This window comes from Pinus tabuliformis, chromosome 1_2 (genome assembly GCF_031772625.1).
Source record: "Pinus tabuliformis cultivar Carrire ecotype Pingquan chromosome 1_2, CPIR1, whole genome shotgun sequence".
Taxonomy (NCBI): domain Eukaryota; kingdom Viridiplantae; phylum Streptophyta; class Pinopsida; order Pinales; family Pinaceae; genus Pinus; species Pinus tabuliformis.
Window position 1 is genome coordinate 678,471,984 of NC_142298.1, and position 27,892 is coordinate 678,499,875.

At 41.1% G+C, this 27,892-nt stretch overlaps 1 protein-coding gene across 5 annotated transcripts in view; it reads left to right on the top strand.

The window, feature by feature from the left end:
- Positions 1-27,892, top strand: part of LOC149207508 (glucose-6-phosphate 1-dehydrogenase, cytoplasmic isoform-like) — a 240,750-nt gene that overhangs the window by 173,921 nt on the left and 38,937 nt on the right. For all 5 annotated transcript variants that reach the window (XM_089395761.1, XM_089395763.1, XM_089395760.1 and 2 more), the window contains one exon: positions 2,855-2,925. In XM_089395761.1, coding sequence (XP_089251887.1) covers positions 2,855-2,925 — 71 coding nt within the window. The remainder of the gene's footprint in view (positions 1-2,854; positions 2,926-27,892) is intronic.

Consider the following 27,892-nt stretch of genomic DNA (forward strand, 5'->3'; position numbering starts at 1 on the left):
GTGACACAGGGTTTGAGCTGCCCCCGGGGCTCTCTATCTCCCTTGTTTTAAGGTAGAAACAATAAAGCATATTTTATGAGATTGTCTTTTTGCAAGGTCTTGTTGGCACAAGTGTATACTCAGTTGTTAAACATTCTTTAGGGACAATTGCATTGGAGGGCAGCTTTGGTTGGGAGATTCCATATTTGTGTTTTGAGATTCCCCGCCTTCTATTTTGCACTGTTTGATATTTCTGCTTTGTTTGTTCTATAGAAACTTTACCAAAAGTATGTATTTGATAATAAGGTCAGTTCTGTGGTTGCTTTTGGTGAGTTATGGTGAGATGAGTTACATATGCAATTGTTGTCGAAAGGATCGTTGTTAATTAAGGATGCCAAACTATTAGACCAAGTCTCTTATTCTGAGTTTGTAGCTACCTTAGTTGCATTAAGGAAGAGGTTATGAAACACATTATATATATCCCCTATCTTTTAATTTTTCTGTTTTTAGCTGATGTAAATATATATCTATATATATAAGAATGATATTATGAAAAAAAGACACGGAGCAACCAACAACCACATTGAACTATCCCTGCAAATCAAGGTAATCAAAGAGCTCATTCATCATCAACACAAGCAGATGGCGAGTCAAAGCCTTTCAAGAGAAGACATCAAAACTATAGTAAATACCATCAATGAAGCATTCACCGAGGCACCCATAGCACTGGTGTGCACTTGAGGTAATATTGTCGGTCAGGCAAACCAATAAAAGGACTTGAAATCAACTACCAATTAGAAATTACTAATATCATACAATGTAAGTCTTTGGTGATGGTTGAGACTAGAATTTGTAATTGGTTTTCCAATTGAATGTCAATGTAATTTTTGATCTTTCCAAAAAATAATAACAATTAGATCTTTCCCTTGAAGGGTTCCTTATATTTTAACGTTGCAGAAGAAAACTTTGTAAAACATTTGAAAGAAACCATCCTTTTATATGATTAGAATCCCTTTCTATATTTCCTTCAATCACTCTGTCAAGGCTCCCCGTACTTTTCAACTTGGATTTGTGGCTAATAAGTAGATGATAAATCTTTTCAGTTTGGGAGAGATGTTTTTAAATATGGCAATTGAGTTGTTCTGATTTCCTCAAATTCGTTATCGAATATCCTGATTCCACTTCCTCCAATAATAATTTTTCTTTGACTATTTAACCCTCCAATAGTAGTCAGCTAATAAATAAGTCCTCTTATTTCAAACTTTAATTTGACTTAGTACGGCTTATTAATCTTTTACAATGAGCTTCAATGACTCAGTAGTCCACTTTATAACTGGACTTTTCCTCACCAGAGATGCCCTTTTTAGAGATTTTTAATCGTTATTTTCAATGTTATGTTTTGCCACAAACGTAAATGTTTGGAAAATGTATGAAATCGTTGGGAAGCTACAGTTTCTGTGGGGTATGATTGCAAACATGGTTTTAAATTTTTCCATGGGATTCAATATTCCTTTCACACAGCACGATCTCTCCATATATCGTTGCCTACTTTTGTTTTCTTTAAACTTTTACACATCATGTTCTATCAATTTGTTGTAGCAACGTCCCTCTATCCCGTATGCTTGTTTTTTTCGACTTTCCAAAGGTGAAATGGGTTTCTCATGTCTTTGTATTTTTGGCAGCTTTCTGTAACTGTGTCAAGACTGCTTAGTGGTGAACTACTGTAATGCACACAGGATCTGTTGTAATTGTTTTATTTTCACTTGGTTTTATTTTCCAAGAAAAGCCTCACCGGAAAACCCCCAAATATTTCTTTGTATTTCATGGATGGTATCCGGTGTAAACTGGTCGGTGTTGATTATAGTGCCTGGCCTGTTAAGGACATTGAGTGAACCACACGACAGATACAGCCAGCCAGGGGAATCAACCTCAAGATGTTGTTCTGCATGAACTCAAAGCACTCAACCACTTTGAGCTAGCCCACTGACCTTTCTTCACTGGGTTGTAGCTTTTTTTGTGGTGCCTGTTGGAATCGGCAACTGGGGCAGTCTTGCCAGGGGAATCAACCTCAAGATGTTGTTCGGCATGAACTCAAAGCATTGAACAACTTTGAGCTAGCCCACTGACCTTTCTTCACTGGATTGTAGCCCTTTTTTTGGGTGCCTATTGGAATCGGCAACTGGGGCAGTCTTGTTCTCACGTGATGCAGCGTTGATTCTGTTTGATACCAATACAACCACTAGGTGCACCATACCTACTCCTAACATGGACACGGGGTAATCAGGGGATCGAATCAAGAACCTCATAATATTTACATAGCATATTTACATGCTTTGCCAAGTAAGCTACCCAGTGGCTTACTGGATTGTAGCTTTAGTTGAAACTTTATTTATTTATTTGATTATTTGTATTATATGACAATATTATGCTACTGTTATACAATGTTAGTCTCAGACCAATATGTAACCATTAAATGTAATGTTAATCTTAGGTGGTAAAGGTACCATAACTAGTCTGTGCTACTATAAAATCTGTAATAAGAGTTGATGTATTTACAGAGAGTGATATGCACATGGCAGCTTACCTTGGGCTTGCCTGAAGTGTATGTTTTCTGCTGGTTAATACACTGTCACATATTCTATGTACATTTCCTATGTAATTCATATATCAGATGAATCGTAAATCAGGATTTGGGGAAAGGTAGATATAGTGCTCAAGGGAAACAGATTTGAAATTCAAAGTTTGCATGAAAGGATGTTTATAGGAATTGAAGTATATAAGATTGTAGCATTATATGTGAGGAAGCGTATATACTAAGTGCAATTTACCTCCACTATGAAGTGATATAACCGTGAAAAGGTGTGTTGTTTAACAGGCAACAAGCATGGAAGAAATGAATTTGTGATACGATTGCAACCATCAGAGGCCATGTACATGAAGCTTATGGTATGTTCCTTTTTTCTTTCAAATTTTTTCAGATGTAGGAAAATGGGGGTATATTGTTTTCACCTTTCATTTGCACATCATTTTTGAGTTAATTATGAAGGAGCAAGCCACTTATGTCTGGTTTTTTCATTTTACCCTGGTGCACTCCCACTGTAGTTGAGCTCAGAAAGAAAAGGGAGTGGCACATGTTTATGTACATTGGGACAGATTTAAATGCATAGCTCCCACGATTTTCAGTTTTAACTAACTGAATATATTCCAGAAAACAATCATCTTAACTTGGTCAAGAGGAAGTTACTTTTTATGTTGAACTATCAAGTTCATATAAAAGGCTTATTTAGATAAACTTTCTGCAATGTTTTGTAAATTCACTCATTTTTCTCAAAACAATTACCAAAAGTTATTCTTATCATTGTGGAGTGAGTGGAAATTCTGTTATCAAGGGTTTTAATGCAAAACAGAAATTTCAACACTCAACTAGAGGTTTCTCAGAACTTAAACCTGTGAATTTTTCATCCTCAGGGATGTTATGAAATATAGAACAAAACAGCAGCGGAATATTACAATATTTCAATCTTTAACACACCAATCTTCTAGGCAATCTAGGGGGAAAAGATACCAAAGTGTTCCAATAAGTTTCATTCCTCTGGGGCAATCTTCATGCATAAATGATAAACGAAAACTGAAAACTCTCAGTAAAATAGTCCTTATCTTCTTCAATTGCAATGTTAAATCACTTAACATTATTGTGCTCACAGTTTACTTACGTCAGATCAGCAAGAGATATATAGCTGTAAATTACAAACCATTAAGAACAGAGACAGCTGAAAATCAAATCTGCAATTTACACAAGTATTGAATAGCTGAAAACTTCATTAATATGCATAGGATGAAGTTGTTGTACATAACTGTTAAAATTGGCAACCAGGGCCAAACTCCATATGGGTCACTTTATTTATTGCAGCTGATATTTTTCTTGGATTCCTCTCTCCGAGAGGTGTAGAATTGATCTAAAGACCATCTGATTCCGACATGTAAAAATGGAGATATGAATTTATTTATATTATTGACAAATTGTCATGGTTGGCCAGCAAGCAAAACCGGCATTGTTACCCTGCATCTTTGACCGAGCTGATTTGGAGGTCAAACCTGACCTGTTTGACTAGCGATGACATTTCTGGTTAGGGTTTTCTGCTGCTGTCATAAATTATCAGATTTGTAATTTTTTACTATCTCTCTCTCTGCTGAACTATTGAAGAATATAAGAAGATTTGATCAAGGTTTTCCCCACATTGGGGTTTGTCCTTGGCTGGTGCCACATCTTGTGTCCTCTTGTCTTGGCTTGTCTGCCACTGTTTATGTTTATGTTCTATCTGCATTTTACTATCATGTTGATGTGATTTCTAGACTGGATATTGATATTGGGCTAATAAGCAAATTGAAGTAAATTGCTCTTAAGCATAGAACATACCAAAAATTAACATGGTATCAGAGCCAGGTTAAGACAAAGCCGAAGCAAGAGTAAAAGAGCAATCACTGAAGACAATTGGAGAAGGGCAAAAGGCTCAATGGGTTCCTCATCCCATTTCCCGGCTGAAGACAAGCTCTGTGAAAAGTCTTACTATCATGGATGGAAGATGTCTCTTGACTTGACCTTGGAAGAACAAGAAGTGTTGGATTATGTGAAAGGTAAAATGCCTGAGCCTCCTTCAAATGCACCGGCTGCTACAAAGACCAAGTACAACAAGGTTGAAGTCAAAGCGAAGAAGATTATCTGGGATTCCATTGATAAGCACCTGGTGGCCTACATCTCCAATCTAAACTCCTCCAAGGAGATCTATGACAGGCTGGTCAACATGTTCAAGGTTAGTGATGCAAATCAAATTTTATTTATCAAAAATAAGTTGAAGGATATTAAGAAGGGCAAGGATGAGGATATTCAATCCCACTTCTTAAGGATCACAGAGATCAAGAATGATCTACTTGCAATTGGAGATGATTGAAAACCAATCCGAGAAGAGGATCAAGATATTGAGCACTGATAATGGGACCAAGTACAAATCAAATGAATTCCATGACTATTGCAGAAAAGCTGGCATTAAGAGGGAGACTACAACACCATACACTCCTGAGTAGAATGGTGTAGCTGAAAGGAAGAACCTTACTATCTTAGAAGCTGTTCGTGCCATGCTTCATGATCAAGGGCTTCCAAAGTTCCTATGGGCTGAGGTTACAAATACTGCTGTATATGTTCAAAACCGATGCCCTCATCAAGCATTGGATTCCAAGACTCTCGAAGAAATGTTCACTGGTAAGAAACCCGATGTCTCTCATTTTAGAATTTTTGGAAGTCCTGTATATTTTCATGTGCCAAAAGAGAAAAGAAGCAAATTGGGTGCATTAGGGAAGAAATGAATCTTTGTGGGCTATAGTGAAAATTCTAAGGGATATAGAATTTATGTAGCTGGTCAAGGGAAGTTGAAATAAGCCATGATGTCACCTTTGACGAAGATATGACCCTCTACAAGATCAACAAACTTCCTATCCCAAGGAAGGACAAAGAAGCTGACACCAGAAGGGTGCAAAAGAAGATGAAACAATGTCAGATGTTGATGAACCTATGGATCCGATTGGACCTCCTCCTCAAGAGCCCTCTTCCTCTAAGAGGAGACCCTCATGGCTGAGGGAAACTCTCGAAGATGCCGAGAAACATATTGCATGAAGGGGAACTTTTCGTGAAAGCAAGAAGTTGAACAAGTATCAAGGATACTTGACTGCCATGAGCACTATCATTCAAAATGAGCCTTCATCATTCGAAGACGCCGTGAAGCATCAAGTATGGAGGGATGCTATGAATGAAGAATACGAGTCAATTGTGAAGAATGATGTCTGGGATATGGTCCCTAGACCCCAGGACAAAACATTTGTCACCTCCAAATGGCTCTACAAAATCAAGCATGGCGCTGATGGAAATGCAGAAAAGTTCAAGGCTCGCTTTGTTTCTCGAGGTTTCTCTCAAAAGGAAGGTGTACATTACGATGAGATATTTGCACCTGTTTCCTGATACACCACCATCCGCTCAATCATAGCCCTTGCTGCCTTGCAAGGATGGAACCTACATCAGATGGATGTCAAGGCCGCTTTCTTGCATGGTTCGATCAAAGAGAAAGTCTATGTGGAACAACCCAAGGGGTTTGAGATTCATGACTGGAATCTCATATATGCAGGTTGAAAAAAACTCTCTATGGCTTGAAGCAAGCAACCCGGGCTTGGTATGAGAGGATTGATAGTTGTTTGATGAAGCTGAGATTCACTAGGAGTGAAGCCGATCCAAACCTTTACTTTAAGGTTGAAGATGATAAACCTCACATACTGGTACTTTATGTCGATGACCTCTTTCTGACAGGTGCAGACCCTCTCATTCTCAAATGTAAGAGGGAGTTGGCTTTTGAATTTGAGATATAGGACCTAGGACTGATGCACTACTTCCTAGGGTTGGAGGTTTGGCAAAAGCCAGGAGAAATTTTTCTATCTCAAGGAAAATATGTTGTGAAGATATTGGAAAGATTTGGGATGGTGGACTACAAGCCTGTGACTACCCCGATGGAGCTTAACTTCAAGAAGTTATGTGGTAGTGCTGTCGGACGTGAATTGGGAAATGCTTTTGAGTATCGTCAACTCATAGGAGCACTAATGTTCTTAGTGAACTCCCGTTCGGACATATGTTTTGTAGTTAACACGTTAAGCCAATATATGGTTGAGCCTTATCATATACATTGGGTTGGTGCCAAGAATATTCTGAGATATCTTCAGGGCACAATCGCTCATGGATTGAGATACACTGCCGGAGAGGTGAGGATGTATGGTTATTTTGATGCTGATTGGGCTAACAGTGTGGTGGATCATAAGAGCACTTTTGGATGTTGTTTTTCTTTGGGTTCTGCGTTGATATCCTGGATGAGCAGCAAGCAGAAATCAGTTGCCTTGAGCACCGCTGAGGCCGAATACATAGCTGCTAGTATGGCCTCTTGTGAAGCTGTCTGGTTGAGGAAAATCTTCAGTGCGCTGTTTGGACATGTGCTGGATACCACCGTGATCCTCTGCGACAACCAGAGTGGGATCCGATTGTTAGAGAATCCTGTGTTTCATGATCTCTCCAAGCATATAGACATCAAGTACCACTTTATCCGAGATATGGTACAACGAGGAGCAATAAGGCTTCATCACATTAGGACTGATGAGCAGATCGCCAATATTCTGACGAAACCCCTAAGGAAGGTCAAGTTCTTAGCCTTCTGAGAACGACTTGGAGTTGTGGAGAGACCCTCTGCTGAGGGTCCTATATGATATGGACATTGAGCTCTGGGAACTCCGGGGGGCTTGGGGGTACTTCTTGGAGCTATGAGCAACCATAGGGTGAGTGGTTCAGCCTTCCCCTGTGATACCCATGGCGAAATGTAAGCAGGATGAGTGGTTCATCTTTCTCCTGCTGAGACATCCTACCCATGCAGTCTGGGACTCATGGGAAGTACCTCTCATCTGGCCAATGAGTAGGGAAATGAGAATAGGGACCATAATACTACCAATGGATGCATCGTGTACTACCGTACTCCCTATGCTAGGATGACCTATATTGATCTGGGATCAATTGGAACTGACTTTGGGTCAGTAAGAGTGGTATGAGACACTTTTTTTTTTGCAACTGACTTCGGGTCAGTAAGAGTGGTATGAGACACTCTCTTCTATTTATGATTGACTTCGGGTCAGTAGAGAATGGTATGATACATTCTCGATCGCTTATTCTTCTTCATAGTTTAGTAGAGTAGAGCAGAGCAATGCAGGGCAGTACATTGATGACATAGATAGTACAGATTGGCAGATGGATTAGCAGATGGAGTTCTCCCTAGTTGAGAGGGAGTGTTAAAATGGAAACTAGGGCCAAACTCCATATGGGTCAACTTATTTATGATATCTGATATTTTTCTTGGATTTCTGTCTCCGAGAGGTGTAGGATTGATCTAAAGATCATCTGATTTCGACATGTAAAAATGGAGATATGAATTTATTTATATTATTGACAAATTGTCAAGGTCGGCCAGAAAGCAAAACAAGCATTGTTACCCCAGCTCATCCTCAACGTTGCAAATAAAAGGAGGAGACCTAAACTCATTTGGACATCATCTCATCCTCACATCTCTCTCTCCTCACTTGTTTGGGTACGCAGATCTGGGCAACATCTCTCACACGTGCAAAGGAAGAAGGAGGACATTTCTGTTTAGGGCTGCATTGACCAATTTGACCGAGCTACAAGAAGACTTCTTTGCTGCATTGACCACTTGTGTTGACCTGTTTTGACTGCGGGTTGGGTGTGGCAACTTCTCCTTGGCAGGTCACAGGTTTCACTTTAGTTGACCAGAATTTGATTGGACTTTTCAGATAGTTTTGGGTTGTTTCATCTTACTGTTGGAGGCCGAGTTGACTGGCCTTTGAACTGATTTGGAGGTCAAATCTGACTTGTTTGACCAACGTTGACTTTTCTGGTTAGGGTTTTCTGCTGCAGTCATAAATTATCAGATTTGTAATTTTGTACTATCTCTCTCCGCTGAACTATTGAAGAATATAAGAAGATTTGATAAAGGGTTTCCCCACATTGGGGTTTGTCCCTGGTTGGCGCCACTTCTTGTGTCCTCTTGTCTTCTATTGTTTATGTTTATGTTCTATCTGCATTTTACTATTATGTTGATGTGATTGTTAATCTGGATATTGATATTGGGCTAATAAGAAAATTGAAGTAAATTTCTCTTAAGCATAAAACATACCAAAAATTAACAATAACTTAGCCTTATCACCAAGCTAGTACAATTCACTAGCTCTCTAAAACTCTAGCTAGGGAAAACCAAGAAGGCCCTAGCTCAACCGAGGAGATACAACATACTTGAATCACTCAAACAAGTCCTCCAAAGCAATGTCTCCTCCTCTCCTCTTTCTTCACCAAATTCACCTTAGGGTTGCATCTCAAATGCTAATCTCAATTTTCCAATGGATGAAACGCTAACCCTAGATTTCAAGATGCTCCAAGAAGATCAAGAAAACCTAGTGCCAAGAGATAGAGAGACCAATTACAGATGAAGATCAAGAGATAAGATGTCTAGTATGCTCCACTTGATCACATTTTTAACACGAGTGATAAGCATAATGTTAATTTTTGATAACAATGGTATGTTCTATGCTTAAGAGCAATTTACTTCAATTTTCTTATTAGCCCAATATCAATTTCCAGATTAGCAATCACATTAACATGATAGTAAAATGCAGATAAAACATAAACAATAAGAATAGAAGACAAGCCAAGACAAGAGGACACAAGATATGGCACTAGCCAGGGACAAACTCCAATGTGGGGAAATCTTTTGATCAATTTTCTTCTTATTATTCTTCAAAAGTTTAGCAAAGAGGAAGAGTATGATATGTAACATTCACTTATCCAATCAAAGTGAAATCTGTCCAGTCAAATAGCAGTCACAGAAAGCTCTAACCAGAAAGTCAATGCTGGTTGATTTTGACCTCCAAAACAGCTCAGTCAAACTTAGTCAACTCGGCCTCCAATAGCACATCAAACCAGCCCAAAAAGTCTGAAAATACTTAGTCAAACTTGCTCAGTGCAAGTCAACGCTGTATTCAAACCCGTTTGCATTGAACGCTAGTCAAACAATATTGAGTACCTCGATTTCTGTGCCCAGAAATCCGGCCTGCACAAATAGAAAGAATCCCACAAATCTGCAGTCAAACAAAGTCAACATTGTTGGTCAACACTTTGTCAAACTGTCCTTGAAATTCGGTCAACGCAGAAAACGGTCTTCTTCTTCTTCGCACATGTGGAGAGGCAGTCCTAAAATCTGTACCCAATCATAAGAGGAGAGAAAGATGTGTGAGAAGGTAAGTGATCTCCAAATGAGGCAAAGGCACCTTCTATTTATATGCAAACATTGAGGATTAATAGACGTGACTGTTGGGCTTCTGAGCCTACATTAGTTTGCTAGCCGACCTTGACAATTTGTCCATAAACAAAATAAATTCATAATTCCATTTGTACATGTCAGAATGAGATGATCTTTAGATCAATCCTACACCCCTCAAAGAGAGGAATCAAATGAAAATATCAGCTGCATCATATGAGCTGTCCAAGGGGGAGTTTGGCCCTAGTTGCCAAATTTACCACTCCCTCTCAACTAGGAAGAACTCCACTTGCCAAACCATCTGACAATCAATACCATCCATGCTCTGCTCTGCTTTGGTGAACCATGAAGAAATAATGAAGAAGAAATGATCGAGAATGTGTCATACCATTCTCTATTGATCTGAAGTCAGCTTTCAATAATCGAAAGTGTATCATATGTTGAAGTTTCTAAGTTTACTTAGTTAGAAACCCTCCATGCACTTTATCTGATTTATTCCTACCTACTTGTTATTTTTCCTTAACATGTTATTTACAATGTAAATACTGAAAATATACACTAGTGCATGTTCAACATATTACAGATCAGCAACTAAAAGAAACAAGAACAAACACACCATATGACACCATTATTTTTGGACTATTGTCCCCAGAAAAACCCAATGTGGGAAAACTGGTGCAACTATCTGAGGGTTTCCTTATTAAGCAATATCAGAGTACAATTTGGGTGCCGAAACTAGCCTATCCAACAGAGAATTTCTTTAGCAGTAATACCTCTCGGTTTCTGACAAATCTACTGGCTGAAACCTCGGATAATCCTTTCGACAGCTACACAACACCAATTTGCCCCATAAACCCCAGCGTTTGCCCAATTTGGACTGCATCAGCCTCTGCTAGCCTAGTGCTAGCACTGCGTCAGCCTATCTTGGCCTGTGTCAGCCCCAGGAGGCCCTGCGCCAATTCTCTGAGCCTCTGCGTCAGCTATGTTGGCCCCCTTGGTGCTTTGCGCAACACTTAGCTGCCTCTGTGTGGCCCTGCATGACTATTGGCTTTTCCTGCGTCTCTCTTTGGTCCCGGCACTATCTCTGCCTCTCTGTACTCAATGCCCCTCGCTACTCTCTCGATCACTGATTCTATCTCTTCGCAAACCTCGCTCTAGAGAATAGATTGACTAATCCTCTGGTGCAGTGTTGCGGGGGAGCGCCTCCCCCCCCCCCCCCCCTTCGAACCCGCTCCTGAACGCGCTCCGGGCGGGAGCGGCTCTGGAGCGGGTCGGGAGCGCGCTCCCAAAATCGCTCCTGGACGGGAGCGATTTTTGGGAGCGCGCTCCCGTAAAAAAATTTACGCTCCCTGGTCTGTTAGGGAGCGACTCAGGGAGCGATCGCTCCCGTGCTCCCGGAGCGTTTTTTAATGCCCGGGAGCGATCAGGGAGCGATCGCTCCCTGATCGCTCCCGGGCATTAAAAAACGCTCTGGGAGCGATCGCTCCCTGATCGCTCCCGGGCATTAAAAAACGCTCCAGGAGCGATTTCAGACGGGCCGGGAGCGGTTCGGCGGAAAAAAAATCCGCCGGACCCGAAATTTCCAAAAATTTTAGAATTTTTTATTTTATTTTATAAGCCCAATGGGCCAAAAAAATTTCATTTCAACTTCATTGAGCAAGAGATTGAGAGCTGGAGCAAGAGCAAAGGAGCAAGGAGCAAGAGCTGAGGAGCAAGGAGCCAGAGCTGAGGAGCGAGGAGCAAGTGCCAAGGAGCGAGGAGCAAGCCTGCAGAGGTAAGTAACTTAATCATTTAGTTAGTTTAGCTGGTTAGGTAGTTAATTTGGTTAGTTTAATTTAGCTGTTTGAGTTTAAAGATCATGTATTTAAATTAAATTAATAAATTAAATGAATTAATCCCAATAAACTAAATTAATTTGCAGATTCAAGACTCAAACCCTACAAACATCAAACACCATGGACCTGGGCATATTTATTGGCATTTTCCTCTTCCTGGTCCCTTTTATGGTTATTATGGTGGTGGAGAGTAGGAAACGGAGGGGGCCTGAAACTGAAGAGGTGGATGAAGAAGCCGGAGGAAGTCAAATGGGTGAAAACCCCAGTGAGGAGGAGGTGGAGGAGGGTGAACATGACCCTCAAAAAACTAAACAAGACCAAACTCCATTGTGGAAATATGTTCACAGGGCTGAAACAGGGAGAGGGGGTGGAACCACTAAATTTCATTGCCCCCATTGCAACACTGATTACACAGGCCCATACACCCGTGCTAGAAGACACCTCTGCGGGAAAAGGCCATGGGATGGAGAGAAACAAATAGGAATCAAAACTTGTGCAGCGGTGTCAACAGCAGATAGAGCCAAATACATAAAGGAAGAGGAGGACGCCCAATACAGAACAAAAAGATCAAGGGGTTTCTTTGAACCAATCTCACCATCACAAAGAACTCCTTCAGCATCCTCCCAAGGCAGTGGATATGGACATGGAGGCACAGGGTCATCATCTTTAAGGCGTAGAACCATATTAGATTTCCTTGATGAGGGGTGTAGGAATGATGTGGATTCAAAAGTTTACAGGTTCCTCTATGCATGTGGGATACCATTCAATGTCCTACGCTCACCTTATTGGCACGAAATGGTTTCTGCCATAAATGATGCCCCTAAAGGATACAAGAGCCCTGGGTATGACAAGGCAAGCACTGTTGGCCTTGATCATGAAAAAGAAAAAATATCACATTCTTTGAATAAAATGACAAGTTCTTGGACTGACAATGGGGTGTCCATTGTATATGATGGATGGACAAATGTAAAAGGCAAGCCATTGATAAGTGTTCTTGCTGTGTCCCGAAGTGGTCCCATCTTTCTAGCTGCACATGATTACTCAGACAAGTTCAAGACCGCTATCAACATTGCAGAAGCATTGCTTGAAACAATTGAGCGTATTGGCCCATACAATGTCATCCAAGTCATCACTGATAATGCTCCTAATTGTAAGGCAGCGAGAGCAATTATTGAGGATAAATACCCGAACATATTTTGGTCTGGATGTTTGGTTCACACATTGAACCTTCTGTTGCATGATATTGTCAAAAACAAAAATGAACAATACCAATGGATTGGTGATTTGTACAAGAAAGGAAAAAAAATGATAAAATTTATTACAAATCATAGCAATACCCATGGCCTTTTCTGCAGTCACTCGAGATTGGAGTTGCTGAAGATTGCGAGGACTAGATTTGGTAGCTATTACCTCACCTTCAGGCGCCTTTTGAAGGTAAGAGAGGCATTAGCTAGCATGGTATCAAGTCCACATTGGCAGGTGTTAAAGGAAAGGGCTACAAATGTAGCTGACATGGCAGGTTTTGAAACGGTGGAGGAGGGCGCTCTTGATGGGCAGTTTTGGACAACTGTGAGATAGGTATTGGATTTCACCAAGCCAATTTATAACATGATTCGGTTTGCAGATACAGACAAACCAGTGATTGGCGAGGTGTATGAGCAAATGGATACCATGTTGGGGGAAATAAAAGACATTGTTCATAATAAAGATCCCAACTTGTACAAACTGATTCATGATTGTGTGTGTGAACGGTGGAATAGGTTTAACCTTCCACTACATTGCTTGGCGTATATCCTTACGCCAAAATACTACTCAGAATCTTGGTTGGGCAAACCTGCAGTAGGGGGTGGTGTTAGGACCAAACCCCATTTAGATCAAGAGGTAACTAGAGGATATCTGGAAGCATTAGAAAAGTTGGTGCCTGACAGGGAGGAATGTGCAGTTGTGCGCCTTGAAATAGGCAGATACTTCAGTGGCAGTGGTTTGTATGGTAACTTCCATGCAATGGACGACAAAGATAAATTTGATTCTCTCACATGGTGGGAAACATATGGCGGCCACGGACTTTTGCCAAAATTGGCAAAAAAAGTTCTTTCATAGGTTGTAAATTCTTCTTCTGCAGAGAGGTGTTGGAGCACCTACAGTTATATACATAATGTGAAAAGAAACAGACTCAACGAAAACCGAGCAGAAAGCTTGGTTTATGTGCACTACAACTTGAGGTTGTTGAGCCATTACTGTGATCGGGCTAATGAAGATCCCACATATAAAATTTGGGACAATCACCCTGAGGACGACAATTTGGAGGATGGCATTGTACATATTGAAGAACTCGAAGAGGAGCTTGTACGGGATGAAAATGAAGCAACTGCAGCAGCCATGCCACCTCCACCTCCACCATCCAATAGCAGTTCTCGGGGCCCGAGTCTTGTTCCATTGCTGTTGCCACCTCCATCGACACCCTCGCGTGGAGGCTCTAGTTCTGGTCGTCGGTCTCTGCGGGAGACTCCTAGAAGAACACCACGACCTGCTTATACTCCTGGAGACTCTCGTGGCAAGGGCCACTTGTAGATTTACAGTTTACTTGTCTTTTTTAGTTTCTATTAGACTTTAGTTTTCATAACTGTTGAGTTTTGAGTCCTTGACTCTTGACTCTTGACTCTTTCATATCATTATGACATTATGATATTTTTTGTAAACATTATATCACTGTGACAATGAAAATTTGAAGTTGGGCCTTGGCAATTATAACTCATTGGTAATGATTGTGAATTATGAATATGATGCTTTGTGAAAGACTAAAGTTGTTTCATTTCATCTCATTATTCATGTTTCATTTTATAAATTTTTAACATTTCATATCATGTTAACAGTTAGAAGTTAGGACTTAGAAATATCTTCGATATTACTTCTAGTAATGGTTAAACTTGGCTTACAAGTACAACTTGTTACTTTGGTGATCAATGATGATAAATGTTATTGAATTTTCAATTCTGAAAGCTTGAAGTTGAAACTTTAATATTGAATTTGATGAATCATGATTTATAAGACTCATGGACATGGTTGATGACGATTATAATTTCTAGAATCTAGATGATTGATGTGATATGGTTCAATGATCAATTTATGTTTTTTTATGTTTTTTATGTCTATTTCATCATTCTACATGTTTTTGTTGACATATATGTATCAAAAATTAAAAAATATAAAAAAAATATATATTTTTAAAAAATCGCTCCCCGATTCGCTCCCAAACCGGGAGCTTCTGAAAATGGTCGCTCCCGCTCCCGCTTCCGCTCTCGCTCCCCGCTCCCGCTCTCGCTCCCAAGTAACATTGCTCTGGTGTATTTTCTAAGTGACCCTCAAGCCCCTTGTTATACTTTTCTCATTGACATATCAATGGCCGAGATTAAGTCCCTAATCAACGGTTAAGACTTAGGGACTCCATTAAAAATATTAATTATTTTAATATTTCCTGAACTGTTTAGAATCTGCCCAAACCCTTTCTGGGTATTCGAGATCTCATGTGCCCCAACCTCTCCACCCAATTTCGTGGCTAGAGCGCATCCGATGCTACCCCAAATCAACACTCCCTCTTAGCGAGGAGTGTGCTCTAGTAATACACCTCATTGAGTATTAACCTTGATCATTCAGCATCGGTCCTTGTGCTAATGGTAGGCCTGCTGCCCACCATCCTCTGCACTGTTGTATCCTGTACTGTTGCCCATGGTTCTGCCACTACCACTGTTGCATCTGTATGACAGCTCCCTCTGCATCCGTGCTGTTGCTGGTCCTTTCTCCCAGCGCTGCATCTGCACTATACCTCCTCTCATCATGTTGCATCGTGCTGTCCGCTGTTGCACTGCAACTCAGTTACTGAGAAGTAAGTAACTGATCTCCCAACTCTGACCTCTTTTTTGGGCTAAAGACCCTCCTGATGATGAATCTCCCTCTGCCGCTGACAAGTGCTCACTCTCTGACCTCTGCACTGCTGTAACAACTCCCTGCATCTCGCACTGTTGCACACCTCTCAGTGCCATCTTGCACTGGTGCAACACTCCTGTGCCTCTCGCACTGCTACTCTCTCTGGACTCCTGCACTGTAGCTCTCTCTGTTGCTCCATCCGCATCCATCTCTACCCGACTCAGCCAGTCTTGCTAGTCCACTTCGGGGCTCCCATAGCAAGGTCTAATCCAAGAGGCTGGGTACCTCGAGAATCCTGCCCCTCATCACCTGTAGTCCATCTGACTATAGCTCGATGTCTCCCCACTTCCACTCAAGTGGTGCGTGTGCACTCATGGCATAGTCATCGTTTGTCAAAACTTCCTTCTCTGCCCATGCTGGTGCTGCCTTAGTCTCGGAACACTCTCCCTTACTCTTCTTCCTTGGACACTGGGTCGCATAATGACCCAGCTCCCCACAGTGGAAGCACTTGATCTTAGAGAGATCTTTCTTCTTCCGCTTTTGCTGCTTTCCCTCAAATGCTAGAGCCACATCCTCCTCCTCTTGCTTGACTTTGATCCCTTTGCTCCTGCTACCTGTCTTTGACTGTCGTTTGATCTCTTCCTGGTGAAGAGTTGCCCACATCTTGTCCCAAGGTGGGAGAGTCCCTTTGCCTAGGATACTCTGGACAAATACTTCCCAATCTTCTAAGACAGCATTCAGGGCTATCCTCACCATAAGCTCCTGATTCGGTGTCGCTCCTATAGTAGTCAATTGGTCTCGGATCTCATTCAATCCTCTGAGGAAGATGTCAATCGATTGACCATTCCTCATTTGATACGACCTTATCTGGTTCTCGAGCAGCATTCGTCTCTACACAGAAGTATGCTGGTACAGCTTCTTGAGAGCCTCCCACACGTCAAATGCCGTTTCCTTCTCGGCTATATGTGGTACCACATGATCCTTGATGCACTTGGCCCTCGCCATCGCCTCTTCATACCTGTCATTATCATTGGGGTCGACTTGGACAGCTATTACCTTTAAGGCAAAGTTCTTGACACGATTCCTATCAAGCACTGATAAGATTCTGGCCTTCCAGACTGCAAAGTTCGATGCTCCGTCCAGTGTATCCTGGTCTCTTACCCTGTGTAGTGCCATGATGCTCCTCTACTTCCCCCTTGGAAGTTCTCTGTTCGACTCCTCTGAGTCTCTACTTCCCGTCTGGAAGTTCTCTTCTGGACTCCCTCTGAGTCCTGATTTCCCTCCTGGAAATCCTTCTGCTGCTTGTCGAGATGCCCCCTACTCTGATCGTCTTGTGCAACTGCACTGCTGATCCAGGTTCCTCGGCTAGAAACCCTTAGTAACAACTCCTTTGGCCCTGCTCTGTCAGGTATTGTTCTGACTACAGTACCTCACCAGCTCCACTCTGCAATATTCCTGCAGCCTTCTAGACCCCAGCAACTGCCTCTTTGTGAATTGCGTCAGCCCCTCTCTGCCTCACGCTGGATGGGTCTGCGTCAGCCCTAGGATGCCCTCCGTCAGCCCTCTGGCCCTCTACGTCAGCAACGTTGGCGTCTCTGAGGCTCTGCGCAGCTCCCGCCTTCCTCTACGTGGCTCTGGCTGGCTTTGCGTCACACTTCTTGGCTTCTACATTGCTAGAAACAACTTCTGTCACTTCGAGACAACTGTTTTCTGTTGCTATTGCTCAACTCGGTTAATGTCTCTTAGTCCTCCTGTGATCTGCAATCACACTCTGATACCGTGTTGAAGTTTCTAAGTTTACTTAGTTAGAAACCCTCCATGCACTTTATCTGATTTATTCCTACCTACGTGTTATTTTTCCTTAACAAGTTATTTACAATGTAAACACTGAAAATAAACACTAGAGCATGCTCAACAAATTACAGATCAACAACTAAAAGAAACAAGAACAAACACACCATATGACACCATTATTTTTGGACTAATGTCCCCAGAAAAACCCAATGCGGGATAACCGGTGCAGCTATCTGAGCGTCTTCTTATTAAGAAATATCAGAGTACAATCTGGGTGCCGAAATTGGCCTACCCAACAAAGAATTTCCTTCGTAATAATACCTCTCGGTTTCTGACAAATCTACTGGTTGAAACCCCAGATAATCCTTCTGGCAGCTACACAGCACCAATCTGCCCCAGAAACCCCAACGTCTGCCCAATTTGGACTGCGTCAGCCTCTCCTAGCCTAGCGCTGGCACTGCGTTAGCCCCAGGAGGCATTGCGTCAGCGACGTTGGCCCCTCTGGTGCTCTTGCGCAACACTTAGCTGCCTCTGCGTGGTCCTGCGTGAGCACTGGCTGCTCCTGCGTCTCTCTCTCTGGTTGCTCTACTGCTATCCTGGCACTATCTCTGCCTCTTTGTCTCTCTGTACTCAATGCCCCTTAGTTGCTCTCCCGATCATTGATTCTATCTATCTTAGTAAACCCTGCTCTAGAGAATAGAATGACTGATCACTCTGGTGTATTCTCCAAGTGACCCTCAAGCCCCCTCTTATACTTTTCTCGTTGACATATCGACAGCCGAGATTAAGTCCCTAATCAATGGCTAAGATTAGATCTGGCTTGATCCATGTCTTTTGGACCATTCTAACACAGTTTCATATTAATCCACATTAATATTTTAATTTCCCTAAGTTTAGATTTAGGGACTTCATTAAAAATATTAATTATTTTAATATCTCTTGAACTGTTTAGAATCTGCCCAAACCCTTTCTGGGTATTGGAGATTTCATGTGCCCCAACCTCTCCACCAAATTTCATAGCTAGAGCACATCTTATGCTACCCCAAATCAACATCATACTACTCTCCAATGACCCGAAGTCGGTCTGAGTTGATCCCAGATCAATATCAAACATCCTAGCATAGGGAGTACAACGGTACACGATGCGTCCATCGGTAGTACTATGGTTCCTCTCCTCATTTCCCTACTCATTGGCCATATGAGAGGTACTTCCCATGAGTCCCAGACTGCATGGGTAGGATGTACCGATAGCAGAAGGTGAACCACTCATCGTATGCATATCTCAACATGGGGTATCACAAGGGAAGGTGAACCACTCACCCTGTACATCGTGCACCATTAGGGGAAGGTGAACCACTCGCCTTGTGGTTGCTTATTGCTCCAAGAAGTACTCGAAGCCGCCCTCCCACCCCCCGGAGCTCTCAGAGTTCAATATCCATCTCATACGGGACCCTCATAAGAGGGTCTCTCCATGACTCCAAGTCGTTCATGGAAGGTTAAGAATTTGACCTTTCCCAGGGGCTTCTTAAGAATATTTGCAACCTGATCATTTGTTCCAATGTGACGGAGCCTTATTGCTCCTTGTTATACCATATCCCGAATAAAGTGTTACTTGATATCAATATGCTTGGAGCGGTCATGAAACATGGGATTCTCAGAAAGACAAATCTCACTTTGGTTGTCGCAATAGATCACAGTGGTATCCAGCACATGTACAAATAGCTCACTAAAGAGCTTCCTTAACCAAACAACTTCACAAGAGGCCATACTAGTAGCAATGTATTCAGCCTCAGTGGTGCTCAAAGCAACCGAATTCTGCTCCCTGCTCATCCAGGATATCAAAGCTGAACCTAAAGAGAAGCAACATCTAGATGTGCTTTTACGATCCACCACACTGCCAACCTAGTCAGCATCAGAATAACCATGGAGCCTCACATTCCCAGCAGTCTATCTCAGTCCATAGGTAATTGTGCCCCGGAGATATCTCAAGAGATTCTTGGCAGCAATCTAGTGTATCTGATGAGGCTCAACCAGTGTTGTGGGGGAGCGCCAACCCCCCCCCGATCCCGCTCCCAATCAGCACTCCGGGCGAGAGCGACTCGGGAGTGGGTCGGGAGAGATTTCGGGAGTGCGCTCCCTAAAAAAAAACGCTCCCTGCTTTTTTGGGAGCGTTTAGCCTTTTTTGCAAAAAAAAAATTGTAGTAATGTTCCAAATGCAATTTTTTTTCAAAGAAACAAATAAGTTTTGAGTGGAGCAACTTAATGATCAAGCCTATGGCCCTAGTATTGATATGCGATTCATGGTAATGTTAAATTCTTAAAGTAAAAGTGACATTCTCCTTAATTTTCATTTTCATCCTTTTACTTAAATTTTTAACATTACCATGAAATGACTCAGGATGTTTGAGAGTGGTTCCGACCATATGGAGAAAGTAGAATTTTAGATTTCATTCAAAATCCAGCAGTCTTATTAGTTTTTCAGGATTTCAAGATTGCAATGTTTCCATTGAATTTTGTCATGTATTAGGGTATGGAACTCGTATTTAATCAAGAGCACCAATCCCTCTATGTACCTTGATGTTAGTGACATTGTTTGTCGAACTCCTCTATCATGACCCTCCTAAAAATGTACGCATCACTTAAACAAAATCTTGACTTGACATGCTATGCTTTTTCTATCTTATGTTAATGCTTAGAGGGTGATATTAATGAAAATGATCGCTATACAAATTCAGAGGTAATGAAAAAGATACCTCTGGATATTAATGCTTAGACGGTGATATTAATGACAAAGATCCTGATTTTCCAACAAGACTAAAAAATTAAACATTTCTTGTGGTGGCAAGAGGCCCAAGCATAAGCAATAGATAATAAATTTACTTGTCTTTTCTAGTTTCTAGTAGTTTTTATAACACTCTTTCATATTTATTATGATATATTTTTAAACAATATATGACAATTTAAGTTTGAAGTTGGAAATTATAACTCATTAGTAATGAATTATGATAATGATGCTTCATGAAAGTTGAAAGTTGTTTTATTTCATTTCATGTTAGATATTATTTGTTGTAATGGTTACATTTAGCTTACAAGTACAACTTTGGTGATCAATGATGATAAATGTTATATATTGAATTTTGAAAGCTTGAAACTTGAAGATTGATGAATCACGAGACTCAATATGTTGTATGTTTCTATGTTACTAACTTGTGGACGTGGTTGATGAAGATGATAACTTCTAGATGATTGTTGGTATATGGTTCAATCTATGGTTTTTTATGTTTTTTATATCTAATTCATAATTCTACATGTTTTTGTTGACATATATGTATCAAAATATAAAAATATAAAAAATATATATTATATAAAAACACTCCGGGATTTGCTCCCAAACCGGGAGCTTTTGAAAATGTCACTCCTGCACCCGTTTTCGCTCCTACTCCCTGCTTTCGCTCCCGCTCTCAAGTAACACTGGGCTCGACCATAAACTGACTCAATGTAGTCACTGCAAACATATGTCTGGACGGGAGTTCACCAAGAACATTAGGGCCCCCACGAGTTGACGATACTCAAAAAGATTTCCCAAATCGGGCCCAGCGACACTTTCACATAACCTCTTGAAGTTAAGTTCCATCGGAGTAGTCACGGACTTGCAGTTCACCATCCCAAATCTTTCAAGTAGCTTCACAATGTATTTTCCTTGAGAATGGAAAATCTCATCTGTCTTTTGCTAGACCTCCAACCCTAGGAAGTAATCCATTAGTGCTAGGTCCTTCATCTCGAATTCGAAAGCCAACTCCCTCTTACATTGATGAATAAGAGGGTTTGCATTTTTCTGAAAGAGATCGTCGACATAAAGTACCAAGATGAGAGGTCTATCATTCTGAACCTTAAAATAAAGGTTTGGATCAACTTCACTTCTTGTAAATCCCAACTTCATCAGATAGTTGTTGATCCTCTCATACCAAACTCGGGGAGCTTTCTTCAACCCATAGAGGGCTTTCTTCAATCTGCATACATGTGTCTGATGGTCTTGAACTTCGAACCCCTCAGGTTGTTCTACACAGAATTCCTCCTTAATTGAACCTTGTAAGAAGGCGGCCTTGACATCCATCTGATGTAGATTCCATCCTTGCGAGGCAGCAAGGGCTATAATCGAACATATGGTGGTATATCGGGCAACAAGTGCAAATATCTCATCGTAGTCCACACCTTCCTTTTGAGATAAGCCTCGAGCAACAAATCTACCCTTGAAATTTTCAGCACTTCCATCGGCTCCATGCTTGATCTTGTAGAGCCATTTCAAGGTGACAACAGATTTGTCCTTGGGTCTAGGGATCACATCCCAGACATCATTCGTCATAATCGATTCATATTCTTCGTTCATAGCATCCTTCCAAACTTGGTGCTTTACAACTTCTTTGAATGTGCAAGGCTCAGATTGAACAATGGTGCTCATTGCAGTTAAGTACCCTTGGTACCTATTTGACTTCCTGCTTTCACGAAATGCCCCCCTTGGTGCAACACGCTTCTCGGCTTTTTCGAGAGTCTCCCTAAGCCATGAGGGGCTCCTTTTTGAGGAGGAGGGCTCATAAGGGTGTGGATCAATGGGATCCATTGGTTGTTCAACATCGGGCACCGACTCATCCCGCGGTTCTCCCTGCTTTCCTGAATCTGCTTCTTTGTCCTTCCTTGGAAGAGGAAGGTTGCTAATCTTCCCAAGGGCAACATCCTCATCGAAGATGACGTCATGACTTATCTCCACTTCTCTTTGACCAGGCACATAGATTCTATATGCTTTAGAAGTTTCACTGTAGTCCACAAATGTTCCTTTCTTCCCAAAAGTATCCAAAAATTCTAAAGTGAGAAGCATTAGGTTTCTTATCGGTGAAAACTTCTTTAGGAGTTTTGGAGTGCAGCGCTTGATGAGGGTATCTATTTTGAACATACACGACAATGTTTGCAGCTTCGGCCGATAAGAACTTCAGAAGCCTTTGATCATGAAGCATGGCACGAGTGGCTTTTATAATGGATTGGTTCTTCCTTTCAACAACACCATTTTGCTTGGGAGTATATGTAGTAGTAGTCTCCCTCTTAATGCCAGTTTCTCTACAATAGTTATTGAACTCATTTGATTCATATTCAGTTCCATTATCGGTCCTCAATATTTTGATTTTCTTCCCTATTTGATTTCCGACCAAAGCTTTGAAAGAGCGGAACCATGAGAATACTTTGTCCTTCTTCTTCAAGAAATAAATCCAAGTCTTACGAGAGAAATCATCCATAAAGAGAGCATAATATAAATATCCTCCCAAAGAGTTCATTGGCATCATACCAAATAGATTAGAATGAACCAATTGCAATATTTTGGTAGTCTTGCTATCACTGGAGGGGAATGGTCCCCTTGTATGCTTTCCTTCGGCACACCCCTGACAAACACCTTCATGTTCTACTTTAAATTCGGTCATACATGTCACTATCTTCCTCACATCGTGTAGAGCCTTATAATGTAGATGGGCAAACCTCCGGTGCCATAATTTGGATTGAAGTGATGTGTCGGAAGACGTAGCTCCCAATGGACTTTCTCCAACTTGATATAGGCTATCAACCTTGAATCCAAATGTAAATGCATCTCTGAATTTTTATTCCACATACGTACTTTTCCATCGACGAATGCCACTTTGAATCCTTTCTCCTCCATTGCCGAGATAGATACCAAGTTCTTATTTAGATCGGGTACATATAGTACTTCTTGTAGATGAATGGTGTTACCTTGATTCAATTGAAGAGTAACATTCCCAAATCCCTTCTCGTGATAGGTGGCATTGTCTCCAAGGATAATTTCCAAATTTGTATCATTTTTTGTAATATCCCAAACAAAATATTTGACTTATTTTGCTAAAATTTTACTCAACCAAAAATTTCACCATAAAATTACTATTCGATTAACGGAAGATTTTCATGTAAAATAGAACAAGAGAATCCATGCAATTCAATCCTACAATGAGCAGAAATAATCTCAACTTTTATTATAATATATAACTGGGGTTTTACATGCTGCAATAATAGAATAGTTGATATAGCTTGTAGGAATTTACAGGGTAAGTTCCTCAGAAAGAATACCAAAAGGACACCGCTCACAACCAGATCACAGATCAATACACCAGTATTTTTGACGTGGTTAAAACCCTCAAAGTGCAAGGAGGGAAACAGTCCACGGCCTGTCCCAACGTGGGTACTACAGGCAATTTATTAATCAAAGAATGAAAATTTACATAAGCTTCTCTCATGCACGGATTACCCGAACAATGACCCTCCATGCGCTTTAAATAGAACTCATGGACCAATCGGGTGTCAAGCCACGGATCAAGTGTCGGTAATACCGAGGTGAGAGTGAACCGTCGGATCACTACATATCGTGACCGTCGGATTGTAAGTTACAAAATGTACAACGGTAAAGAAACACACTTTACCTAACTCTAACCTAACTCTATACTAGACCAAGTTGAACTTAACTATATCCTATGTGTCGGAATATCCTAACATCCCCCCTTAAGAACAACTTGGGATAGGATTGAAGGATTTACAAATATGACACAATAGGAGAAGGAAGGAGGCACTAGAGCCTATCCCCCCTTAGTGACAACTTCCTGAACTCCAAGCATATATCGAAGTTTAGTGAACTTCGCCTCTGTGAGAGCTTTTGTGAAGATGTCTGCAACCTGATCATCTGTTGGACAATATTGCACTTCAAGAACATGGTCATGAATGAGCTTTCTGATGAAGTGCATGTGTAGTTCAATGTGTTTGCTGCGCTGATGCTGGACTGGATCTTTGCATAGCTGAATGGCACTTTGATTATCACACCAAAGTGTGGTTGGATGCTGCTGCTCAAAGCCAAACTCTGATAGAATCTGACGAAGCCACAAGGCTTCCTTACTAGCTTCCACGGCACCACGATACTCTGCTTCTGCTGACGAAAGAGAAATGGCAGCCTGTTTCTTACAAGCCCATGTAATAGGTCCTGAACCAAGAGTGAAGACATAACCGGCAGTAGACTTCCGATCATTAGGGTCACCAGCCCAATCAAAATCAGTGAAACCAACTAACAGAGGAGCTGCTTTGGCACTGTAATGAATCCCAAACTGTACTGTACCTCGAACATAACGAAGTATTCTTTTAGCTGCTTTCCAATGACTTTCACGGGGGTTTTGCATAAAACGAGCAACAAGGCCAACAGCAAAGGAAAGATCAGGACGAGTATGGGTTAAATACAAGAGTTTTCCGACAAGTTGACGGTATAAGGTAGCATCAACTTCAGGAGAAGTACAAGAGACTGAAAGTTTGACTCCAGACTGAAAGGGAGAAGGGGCTGGCTTACAGTCTTCCATGTGAAAATGACGAAGAATATCACAAGCATACTTGGACTGGGAAAGGAAAATACCCTCCTGGGATTGCAAGACTTGAAGACCGAGAAAATAGTGTAAGTGTCCTAAGTCTGTCATTTCAAATTTCTTTTTAAGGCTGGACTTCACATGGTTTATAAGGTTGGGATCACTACCAGTAAGAATAAGATCATCAACATAAAGAACAAGGATGATAAGAGAGTTGCCCACTTTCTTGGTGTAGACAGTATTGTCAGAATGACACCTAGAAAAGCCAGATTCTAAAAGAAAGCTATCCATTTTGGCATACCAAGCCCGAGGAGCTTGCTTGAGGCCATAAAGGGATTTCTTAAGTCGACAAACAAGGCTGGAGTCTGTTTGTATGAAGCCAATGGGTTGTTCCATATAGATTTCTTTCTGCAAGTCCCCATGCAAGAAGGCAGATTTAACATCCATCTGATGGACTTCCCATTTTAAAGAGGCAGCAAGGGAAAGAACAAGGCGGATAGAGTTCATTTTGGCAACAGGGGAGAAGGTTTCAGTGTAGTCAATGCCTTCAACCTGTGAAAAGCCCTTAGCAACGAGACGAGCTTTATGTTTATCAACTTTCCCATCTGGTCCATACTTGGTTCTGTAAACCCATTTACATCTAACAAGTTTGCGTCCCTTTGGTAGAGGAACAAGATCCCATGTATCATTTGTCATCAATGAATGATATTCTTCATTCATAGCTGCTTCCCAATGTGGATGGCCTGAAGCTTCTGCAAAAGTGTCAGGATCATGATTTACTGGAGCTTGAGCCAGTAAAGAAGAGGCTCTTTCAAACTGAGAACGTGTACGTCGCTGATCTGTAGGATCACCGGCAAGATCACCTGCTGCATCCCGAGTAGCACGGACCCATCTTGGAAGTTGAGGATCCTGAGAAGGTGGGGGAGGATTATCATCCTCGCTTTCATCATCTGAAGAAGAAATGTTTTCAAAAGTAGAAGAGATAGGAAGAGGTGGCACATCCGCCGGACTAGGCTCGCAGGCCGATTTATTTTCATCAAATTTTACATCTCTTCTAATGATAACATTTTTGGACTTAAATGGAATAAGTCTATAACCTTTTACATCTTCAGAATATCCAACAAAAGTACATTTCTCACTCTTAGGTTCTAAAGCTTTATGCTTTTCATCTGGAATATGGGCCCATGCTTCACTTCCAAACACACGAAAGTGACTTACATCTGGTTTAATGGAACTCCAAGCTTCTTCTGGAGTGATATTCTCTAGAACCTTAGTAGGAGTGCGATTGATTATATAATTTGCACAATTAATTGCTTCGGCCCAAAAACTAAGACTGAGTCCTTTAGATTGCAGCATACAATTAGCCATTTCCTTTAAGGTGCGATTTTTCCTTTCAGCTACACCATTTTGTTGTGGAGTGTATGGAACAGTATGTTGCATTTGAATTCCATTTTCGGTGCAAAAGTTGATGAATGTGTTTTTAACATATTCTCCACCATTATCAGTTCTTAGCTTAAGAATTTGATGTCCAGATTGTTTTTCAACAAAGGCTTTGAAGGCCAAAAAAGTGTTAAATACTTCGCTCTTGAGTTTTAAGAAGTATACCCAAGTGCGTCTGGAGAAATCATCAATGAAAGTTAAGAAGTACTTGCAGCCAGAGAATGAAGCAACAGGAAGAGGACCACATAAATCACTGTGCACAAGCTGTAAAGGGGCTGAGGCGTGCCAAGAGGCACGTTTGTCAAAACTGTCCCGATGATGTTTTCCGAGTACACATCCGGAACAAACACCATCTCTGCAAGATACCATAGGAAGACCTGTCACCATATTTTCTTTACATAGATGCTGAAGGGAGCGATAGTTTAAGTGACCAAATCGCTCATGCCAAAGTTTGCTCACTTCATCATTATGAGCAACAAATACTGAGGGAAGATTTGATGACCCAAAGTTGTGAAACTTATACAACCTTTTGGAATCATCAGCAAGACCATTAGCTAGAATCTGTTTAGGATCTTTTAGATCCTTGATTACAACATCATGAGGTGAAAATTCAACAATTTTACCTTCACCTGAATGAGTTATCTGATAGACAGATAGAAGGTTGCAGGATAAGGTTGGAACACATAATACATCATTAAACTGACCATTGTCTAGATGAACAGTTCCAGTCCCTACAACATTAAGAGATCTATCATCACCAATATATATATTTTTGGTGTTACAATCATTTAAAGAAGAAAACATGGCTTGGTTTTTGGCCATGTGATAAGAGGCTCCAGAATCAATGAGCCACTCATGAGAATGAGAAGAAGAAGAAGATACATTTAATGCATAACCAGACTGAGATGATTGACAACGACATGCAGAAAGTGCCATTCCGGAAGTTGAAGTTGAAGTAGGCTCCACATGGATGTTATGTTTCTTCATTGCGGCTTCCAAGGCTTCCATCTTCTTAAAGCATTTAGATTCTAAGTGGCCATCTCGATTACAAAAGTTACAATGTCTATCAGTCTTCTTCCATTTGTTTTTATTGGTCTTATCATTTTGCTGAAATGATCTTTCATTTTGAGGCTGAGATGGTTTAGGACCATTCTTTTGAGGATATGACTTCTTAGGATTCTTTGAATTTGGTTGCTGCTGGGCGGCTAACGCTTTCGCGGAAGAGTTTCCAAGATTAAGAAGACCAAGGTGTAAGAGTTTTTCTTGTTCTCTTATTAAGGAATCACAAAAGGAGTCAAAGGAAGGGGCCTTGTAGTCTTTTCCTTGACAAATGAAAGCTTCCCTTGTAGAATGGAAAGTGGAAACAAATACAGAGTAGGCTGGTCCCAACTTAGTAAGGATGGAATAAATAAGGTTACCATCTTCTTTCTTAACTTTAACACCTTCCAAGAGATATCTAAGGGTCTTGAATTTGGACAAGAAATCTTCAATGCAAGAAAAATTATTAGGATCCAAAGTAAGCAACTCATTTTCAAGTTGATGGGCTTTAATTTCATTTTTAATGCCAAAAACTTTAGCGAGTTTTTCTAATGCTTCATGAGGAGTCTCAAGTTCTGCAATGTGG